Source organism: Nesoenas mayeri (assembly GCF_963082525.1).
Source record: "Nesoenas mayeri genome assembly, chromosome: 2".
Taxonomy (NCBI): Eukaryota; Metazoa; Chordata; class Aves; order Columbiformes; family Columbidae; genus Nesoenas; species Nesoenas mayeri.
The window spans coordinates 128,588,301-128,597,626 of record NC_137543.1 but is presented as its reverse complement, the minus strand read 5'-3'; the positions used below and the strand labels follow the sequence as shown (position 1 = coordinate 128,597,626).

The following is a 9,326-nucleotide window of genomic DNA, read 5'->3' as shown; positions in this document are numbered from 1 at the left end:
CTCTTTAAATTAATCTAAGTTCTGAGGAAACACACATGTTCTTATGGATAAAGGCAGTACATGCTTCCTGTGCAGTGTGAGTTGAGGTGTATCACTGATAGGTCTTCTCAGACCCTATTGCAAAACACAGACCCTATTTCAAAACTGCCTTTGCCTCACACTCTATTTTCGTTATCTTGCCTCCTAGCACTGCCAAAAATACAAACAATAAAATATACAAGGCGGGATAGAATAAACTGCAAAGCTGCACTGGGTCCTGCCTGTCTGTAATCCCTACTTCCATGTCTAAAGATATCGTTCATGCTAATACTGTTTGCTGGAAGGACTGTTTCTCCAAGATAACATTTTTGCACAGTGAAATATGCATGGCTCTTCGATGGCTCAGCTTGAGTGGGATCACCTTTCAGTTTCTAGACAGTGTTATTTTTTTTCACTTTTTTTTTTCCCAGCACAGCACAAGGAACACAACACTACCCCAACCAATGCATTTAGTTTTATGATCCATCTGTCCTCAAAACTATGCATGGATATTAAATCCACTGACTCTACAGAGAAGTGCTGCAGAGATTTTATTTCTTGTAAAATAGGCTAGTATGGTTGAAGTCTCCACCTTTGCTGGGTGCTAGCAGGAATATTTTACAACTGTGCTAAACTGAGTTTTGGATGGCATCTCTGCTGCAACTGTCGGTTTGCACAGAAATTAGTTGAGCTGTGGCAAAAGTAACAAAAAAAAAAAAAAAAGCAAAAAAAAAGCAAAAAAAAAGCTCTGTTTTGCTGGTACAGAAGAGTTTAAATCAAAACTGTGTAGAAATCCCCACCCGTGACTTAGCCCCTTCCATAACTTTCACCTTCTTATGAAGGCAGCGAGAAGCCTGGACAAGTGGTTATTCTCAGAGACTCCTCTGATGTGCTCTCCCTGATTTGTCCCCGGATGGAGTCTGTGATTTACACAGATGAGCTTCGCACCTGAATGCTCACTGGTGTGCACTGGAGGAGAGATTCTCACTTCCCCCCGGCCCCTGTTTCCACCGTCAGCCTCATTCTCACCCCCATCTCTTTTCGATACTTAACGAACCTAGTCTCCTGTGTTTTCTCTGCTCTTTATTTCATGTCACCGGGGCTGAGTGACTGCTGAAGATGAGAGGGGATGAGGAGTGTGAAGAGGGAAGCTTCTGCCTTTGGTCTGAGCCTGACGGGGAATGATGAAAACCACATGGACTATGAAAAAGTCCAGTCCAACCTTCTGTTTACCGAGCTCCCTAGAAACGTCAGCATCTGTCACCAAGTTACCCCTAAAAGAGGCACCCCCTTGCTACAGGACGCCGATGGCAGCTCCTATCCCTCTTCCCCCAGCACGAACTGGAGCAGAGGGGTGTTGACAGAGGGAAAGGGAGGTTATCCAGGATTCGGTGATGGCTGTATTAATTGACAAAGGAGATCCGAAGCGATACCCCTGGCTCGGCGCTGCGATGCCACCTCAGGCGCGGCCAGCCATCCCGCAGGGCAGGCCGCCGGGTCACCCCCCACCTGAACTCGGTGTTTGCCCTCACTGCAGCCGGGGGCCCTAAGGAGGGACGCACTGGACTGGGTGCGGAGGAACGAGGCCGCGGGGCACGGCGACCCCGCCGCCCCACCGGGCGAGGCGCGGGGAGGCACGGAGCGGCCCGGCGGCCGCAGCCTCGCGTCGTCGTTATTGCAATGCACACAACGAATTTTCCTCGTATTAGTCATTTCCCGAAAATCAAACCCGAAGACAGCTGCGAATGCAATCGATCCCTACAAAATGCGTTAGCGAAGTGTTCAATCAAAGTAGATATTTCCTTGGATTTATTTCTTTTTTATTTTTTAATAATCGATAGCATATTGCACGCTCTTTTTTTTTTTTTTCAGGCGGCGAGTGGCCCGCTGAGTTACAGCCCCGTGTGCGTTAGAATTAGAAAATGTATAAATACTTATGCGCAAAGCCAAGCGTCTCGGATGCAAAGAGCAAGCGCTGCGCAGAGCAGGGGAGACAGGCAGACACTGGGACAGGGCGAGAGGCTCCCCCGGCTCCCGACCGCTCGGACATTTCCTACACGTGCTGCTCCCTGAGCCCCTGCATTTTCGTAATCCCTTCGCTTCCCGCTGGCTACACCACATTTTAGACCGATGTGAACATAGGCAAGAGTTTGTGGCTGAGATTGGCTTCGCGTCATCTCGCTGTCCCCCATTTGGGCTTGTATTTAGGTTGGGGTTGTTTTTGTTTTTTTTTTCTTTTTGTTAGTTTTACTTTCCTGAACGGAGATAATTTTGCAGCACCTTGAGGTTTTTATTTATAAACTGAGCATCCGAAAAAGTAATGAACTGTCCATTGGTTCCCTAGTAATGGAAGTTGATCATTATTCGCCACATTTTTGTAAGAATCAGTAGTCCAGTTTTGACTTTACAAGATATACATTTTAAAGGAAAGTAAATCGGAAAGCCAAAAAAGTTGTAAAAGTCTGGCTAAAACATTCTCCGTGTGGAACAAATGCTTAAAATATGTCACTACCCTATAAAAAATAACGCATAAGCTTTTTTCCACGCCAATTTCTGCTCATATTACTGAAATGTGTAATCCCTTTGAAGTTGTGTGGCAAAGAGGACTCTTCATATGATCAAAACCAACAAAGTTTGCTCCCAAATTCTTAAGCACAAGAAAAGACTTATTTTCCCTAGAGCTCCCATTGATTTCAATAGTCTTTCTGAGCCTGAAATAGGAGTAACTGTGACCTGTAATATTTTATGACACATAAACCATAAAAGAATAATGTTAACAGCTAATGTCGGCCAAGTAGGGTGCCTGGGGGAGAAAAGGAATGTTTGCCTTGGAAAGGGAGAAAGGGAAGAAGGAGAGAGAAAGAGAGAAAAATGAGGAAAAGACAGAAAGAAGGAAAGAAAAAATAAAGTATTTTAAAATATATATGTATTCTATTGCTATTTATTCAGATAGTATTTATTTTATTATTTCTGTATTCCCTCTGTCGTTACCAATTTACTGTGATCGCACAGAGCTAATTGCTAAGGAAAGAGGGTGAGGGGCTGTGGAAATCTATCTCCTAAGCTCAGGCAGAAAATATTCTGAAACTATTCTTCTCTCCTCCCAAAAAATTAAAGACCCCCTTGTTCCCGCGTGGAGTGCCCCACCGTGTCCAGGCGGGGAGCGGCCTCCCCCGGGCGTTCTTGCCGGCGCGTCGCTGCCGTCCAGGCTCTCCCGCGGACGGACCCAAGGCCAGGCCTGGGTTAGAGCATCCCCGGGGCCCGGCCGGGAGCTCATCGCCTTCCGTGCCCAGGGTCCCCACCAATGCCTGGGTGGGAGGGGGTAGCTCCTGAGAAGCAATTTGCCGGTGAAAACTCGCTCGAGTCTATAGCCCAAACGTGAGCTGCCATTAGAGAGGTGCTAATAAATCCCTACTAAGCATGCATTTATGCAGTGATTACGTGAACTTTGGCCTTTGAAGAGTCCCTGTGATTAGCAACGATGTCCGCCGCGTTTTGCCCTGATTTCTCTCCACTCTTCTCCCACAGAGGATGGAGAAGAGACTACAGCCCCGCGGCTCCTCCAGCGCTTCCAAACGCCGGGCGCGTTTCCAACAGCCTCCCGCCAGCCTCCATCACCGCCAGGGAGAAAGCAAGCCCCAAAGCATCCCTCCCTTTGCCCCTGATTTCCACCCTTGAAAACACAGGATCTCTTTGCGGGAGGGTTTGTTTCCCGCACCCCCAGTGCCTCTCGCCGGGGGTACCCGCCTTTACGCCGACGTCGGCTGCAGAGAGGGGGCGGGGGAGGTGCTGGGTTTTTGCTGTCACCGCAAAACAGTGGAAAGCGGTTAAGATTTAGTAAAAACTGCTGGGCAAAAACGAGAGGAAAAGTTGCCGCTGGCGAGGAGACAGCGAGAGGGAGAGTAATTGTTGCCTTTACTAAGGCTGTGAGATTAACCACTGGGACTTATTCTAAAGTGACCCATCACCGAATTCATTTCTGCTTGAACTTTCGGTGAACCTGAGATTAAAGAGGGGACAGCAGCTAAGCAGTTTGTTGTTAGCTGCCTTTTCAACAGCCCTTTCAGACTGAGTAAATATTGATCGGTTTCAATCTGCTTGCCCCAGAGGAAAACACCAAAGCATCTCAATAGCCTCCGAAAGTAAACTTTAAAGGTGAACAGCAGAAATGGCATTAAGTATGATAGGAAGATGCTAAACTCCGTTTGACATTTGAACATCGTTTTGGTTGTTTTTTTTTGGCAGGGAGTTTTTTCTTCATTTTTTTCCCTTGGAGACTCTAGAGGGGAAAATCAAATTTTTGTTTTCAAGTGTAAAACCAAAATGATTCCTACGACCTGAAAGGCAAATAAGTGTCTCCATCAGATCAAAACACGCTGTGATATTTTTTAGCGATATTTTTGTGGTAGAAACTCTATGGTAGAGATTTTCGTCCCTCTTCCCCACACCCCTTGACCCGAAAGGCTGATGGTATCGAAATACTACTAACACTAACAAAACGAGCCAGAATCGAGAGGTTTGGGGTGTCTTTGCTTGAAATCGATCAGGACTGCTAAAAAAAAAAAAAAAAAAAAAAAGATAACTCGGGGTCTGGTCTTCGAAGGGGACGGGATTCTTTGCCGATGAATTGCTCACCGCAGATTGACGCACTGACAAGTGTCTTGTCTCTCACATTTAGGCTATAATTTATGGCCTCTCTTTATAACGCATTAAGTCAACACCGGGGGAGCCGGGTTGCAGATCCGGATTCCAGCAATGTTTAGATCCAGATTTCGATATTGAAATGCCCTCATTGGCATGCAAATGCCACCTTAACACATCCAAGCCTCTGGAAGAAAGCCATCTGTTTTACTTTGTGGTTTTACACTAATAAACAAAAGGTAAGCTATATGCAGGCGGGGAAATGAAAGAAACAGAGGCATCGGCGGGAGCCTTTGGAGGCAGCTCTACTCCCTTGCAGATAGCTCGGCTCTTGATATGGCCGCCGCGCCTTGCAAATCAAGGCTTGTCTCTTTTGACACACAAGTGAAGAAAAAATCGTTGACTCTCTGCGGGTCCGCCAAAACCGAGCCTGCGTGGGCAGTCCGGCCCCGGGAGAAGCCCGGGAGCGCTCCCGCCCAGCTGGCCTGGGTGAACGAAGTGTTGCGAATGTTAGCGCTGAAATTCAAGAGACAGCAGTGGCTTGAGACACCTCGAGTCTCTGCATGTCTCTGCTTCGTCCTGCCACCCGGTTTCTTCCCACACACGTTCCCCCCACCCCGACTCCCTGTTCATTTGACACCTTTTGCAGTTTATATTATATTTATCTGCGATAATTTGCCTTTTTTTTTTTCCCCAGGGGAGCACGCTGCCAACCACCTGGAGCCATCTCCCACCTTGGCACCCATCAGCCGCCGAGGGTGGCAGCCTGGGGGGGAAGGGAGGACAGAAGAATAAGCCGGACCAACTTAGTGCTCGGGCTAATTAAATGTGCAGCCCTTGGCGAGGAGCCTGTGATGTGAGGAAAGACTGGCTGAAGACAGTTTCTGCTTTTGAAGCGTGCTCTGTTTATGTAAGTGTCAGCATCCATCCCGAGGTGAAAAGGTTAGCACTTGACCCAGGAAGTTCTCGTGTTTGTGCTTCAGAAATAGATCGGGATCATAAATTCCTTCCAGTTACAGAGGAGAGATAGGAGGGCCTTATATTTTATAAAAATATTATTACTTGACCATAGGAAAGGAAGAAGTTTTGTTTTATGAATCAAAGCTGGACAGACAGAGCTCTGACCCTGGGGTAAAAAAAAAAATAAAACACATGAGGAGTAACATTGGGCGACTCTTCCTCCCTTTTCCCCTTGGAAAGCAGTAGAAAATAAGAGAAACCAAACTGCCGAGCCCAGCTTGTGACTCAGCGCTGACGTCACGCAGAGGTAGGCAGACAAGGGCTACCTGAAAGTGGAATATGTTTATTATAGACATTATAAGGACCCGTAAATCCTGCCCTGGCTCCCATCACCAGCGGAATCCCAGAGCCTTTCATGATTGTACAGAAAATCAGGAGGACATTTTGCTCACACACAACAGCTGATAGAACTCAGTGTACCTGCAGTACAGCAAAGCACGGTGCGTCATGCAATGGTCCAGACACCAACCACAGAAATTATACATTCATTTGGCCATTCATCACATTCACGAGTAGGTTGAAAAGACATCGAGCCTAAAGGAAGGTTAATATGAAAATAAGAAGACGTGAGGTCTTTTGGACTGTTATAACCTTCAGTGGAATACAATCCAGCACAGTCTTCGGAGAAGGGGGGAAGGTAGATAAGGAAGGGAGGGGGGCAAGCACACCGGGTAAGGTTTACAAAACCTAGTGCAATTGAAGCCTTGTTTGTCACACTTAAAGAATAATGCTACTTTTTGAGGTATTTGCTTGACCTTAAGACATTTACTTGATACGGTCGTCGGCTTTACCAATATAAAAGTGGATCCAGTTTGGCGAATGCACTCACCCTGCTTAACCTGATAATCGAAACGTCATTTCTAGAAAAATCTGTAAAAAGATAAATCTCTCAGACAAAGTATTTACAAGCATCAAACTCATAGACACGAACAAATAATACATTAAATTAAGGGGATGAAAGTCCTAGAAGTCGTGTAAACACTTGCAATAGTGCATTTCTTCGTGAGGTTATGTACCCTAGATAACCTGTCTTTCGCTCAGGGCAATTCGGAGGAGCGTCCTTACAGAGGAGGAAGGAGACCCTTAGGTGTTTGCCAACACAGCTCCTCCAGCAGAAAGGGCTGGGGAGGCGAAAGAAAATCTCTTGTTTCCGAAGCGCCGGGCCCCGGCGGTTGGGAGGCAAACGGGTGGCAGAGCTGGCACCCCTGGGACAGGGCGACGGCGGGGTGGGGGGGAGAGGCGGCGCGCCGGGGCCTCTCGGGGAGACCGACCGATCGACCAAGGGACCGACATAACCATGGTGAACGAACGCGAGCCGCGCTGTGGCGATTAGGCCGGCCGTCGGGGCCACCGGGTCTCAGTTGGAGGCAGCGAGCGTGTCCGAGGCGGAGGAGGCAGGCGAGGCGCTGCAGGGTGACGAGCAGGACTTCTCCGAGGAGTCCTCCGCCTTCTCCTCACAGCCCGTGGGGGTGGCGGGGGAAATGGGCAGCAGCCCCTCTTTCTCCCGTTTCTTTTGCTTCATCCGCCGGTTCTGGAACCAGATCTTTACCTGCGTCTCGTTGAGCTGGAGGGAGGCGGCGATTTCCACCCGCCTGGCCCTGGTTAGGTATTTGTTGAAATGAAACTCCTTCTCCAGCTCAGTGAGCTGCTTGGTGGTGAAGTTAGTTCTGACGGTGTTGGGCTGCCCCACGAAGCCGTACTCGCCAGCCTTGCCTGCGAGGGGACATGCAACAGAAAGTAAGCACAAATGATTTATAGGAGACGTAATCAATATGTCCACACCGGCTAAGCGATAGAGAGCAAGAACTTCTTAGGATAAGAGGGAAGCCCCGGCAGAGTGAGTGATGGAGTGTGAGGTGCTAAACTGGAGTCAGCCTCTAGTGTCAGAGGAAACTTGATAAGTGGTTTATGAATTACAAGAAATATGACCGCTGGAGAGGCGGAGAGGGGGAGTCAGGAATAAGCGGTCCTGGCTTCCAGCTCCACGGGCAGACGGCTGCGGCTGCTCTCAGAAGTGCGGGCCCCCCTACCTGCCCAGCGCCCCGCGGGGCACCGCGCCGCTTTCCTGCACCCACGGCAGAGAGAGAGAGAGGAGCAGACCCCTGCCCGGCCCTCCCGTCGGCCACTGACCTGTTTTGGGTGGGTTTCTTTTCACTTTCATCCAGTCGAAGGTTTGCGCCGGCGGTGAGGTCTCGGTGGAGGGGGAGCGGACGTTTTCCCGGTGGCCGGCGTGGAGGGGAGACAGGGCATGGTTGTAGGTGCCCAGGGGCAGACTCTGCTGCTCCTGCCCGTAGGGGGGAGGCACGTACTGAGCGGGACCTCCCGTGTAGCCCTGGTGCGGGTGAGGGTGCTGCCCAGCGACGGAGGAGGAGATGCTCCCGGAGTACACGGCGGGGGTGCAGGGGGGGAAGACACCGCCCAGCTCCGCGTCCTGCCCGAGAGGGTAGGGGCCGTACGCCGGTCCGAAGCCCTGGGCGCCGTAGGTCGGGCCACAGCCGGGGTGCGCGTAGGAAACCCCCAGGCCGCCGTGGTGCTGGTAGGCGGCGGCCTGGGCCGAGGGGTGGTGGTGGCTGTGGGGGCTGATGGGCACCCCGCGGCCCGCGAGGAAGCGGTCCTCCCCGCTGCAGCTGCCGGCGCTGACGGCGCAGGGCTGGAAAGTTGTAATCCCGTGGTCAGGGTGGTAGGCGCGGGCGGCGCAGCCCCCCGCCTCGCCGCCGAGGACGGGGTACTCGAGGAAGGAGCTCATCCTCGCCGCGTCCCTCTGTCACGCCGCCACCGGGTCTTCAGCGTCCGGCGGGGCCGCGCCAACTTTCCCACTTCCTCCATGGGGCCGGCAGGAAAATGACACGAAGGTACAGACAGCGGTCAGGCACGTGGGGGGCGGCAGCCAATGGCTGCGGCGCCTGCGGGACTTTCCCGGCTCCTGCCGCTGATAGATCGCCGCGCCGGGGGCATTTAAACGCCGAGCGCTCCGACGGCGCGGCACGGCACGGCACGGCGCGGCACCGCTGGGCAGAGCGGCTGTGGCGCCCCGGGGGGGCTGGGGGGGCCGGGCCGGGCTGTCGGCCCGCCGCCACTGCCGCCGAGGTCCCGCCCGCCGGCTGAGAGGGGAAGGCAGGAGAGACCCGGCGGCTGCACCCGGCCCGCGGAACTCACCGGCCGTCCCCTCCAGGGTGAGTGCTGCTGCAATGAGGTGCACCGGTGCTTCTCCTGCTGTCGGCGCTGTCAGGCCGGCTCTAGGCACCTCCGCCGCCCACCATCCCCTGGCTGTGGCCGCGGGAGGGCGGCTGGATTCGCGGCATGGGGCGGGGGTTGGGAGCAGGGCAGAGGGAGGCAGCGCTGAGAGCATCAGCCCTGGGGATGTAGATGAGGATGAGACCCTGGATGCGGTCGGGGACTGCTATGGGAACGGGGATGGACATAGGGACGGGGATGAGGATACAGTGGATGATAGGGACGGGGATGAAGATAAGGCGGATGGTTGGAACTGGGAACGAGGATATGGATGTGGATGGGGACGGAGATGGGACAGGGACGGTGATGGGGATGGGACCGAGGGATGTCACTGCTCCTGCCCCGTCGCAGTCCCAGCGCGACGCGACGCCAAGAGTTAAAGGGGCTTGTCCAGCCACATCACCAGGCGGCCG

At 52.1% G+C, this 9,326-nt stretch overlaps 1 protein-coding gene across 1 annotated transcript; it reads right to left on the bottom strand.

Annotated features, from left to right (window-relative positions):
- Positions 1 to 7,036: 7,036 nt before the first annotated feature.
- Positions 7,037 to 8,425, bottom strand: HOXA1 (homeobox A1; the record flags this gene model as incomplete). Its single annotated transcript, XM_080339760.1, has 2 exons — positions 7,037 to 7,392; positions 7,810 to 8,425. 2 exons carry the CDS (start codon positions 8,423 to 8,425, stop codon positions 7,037 to 7,039), a joined length of 972 nt encoding a protein of 323 aa, XP_080195886.1.
- Positions 8,426 to 9,326: the final 901 nt, after the last annotated feature.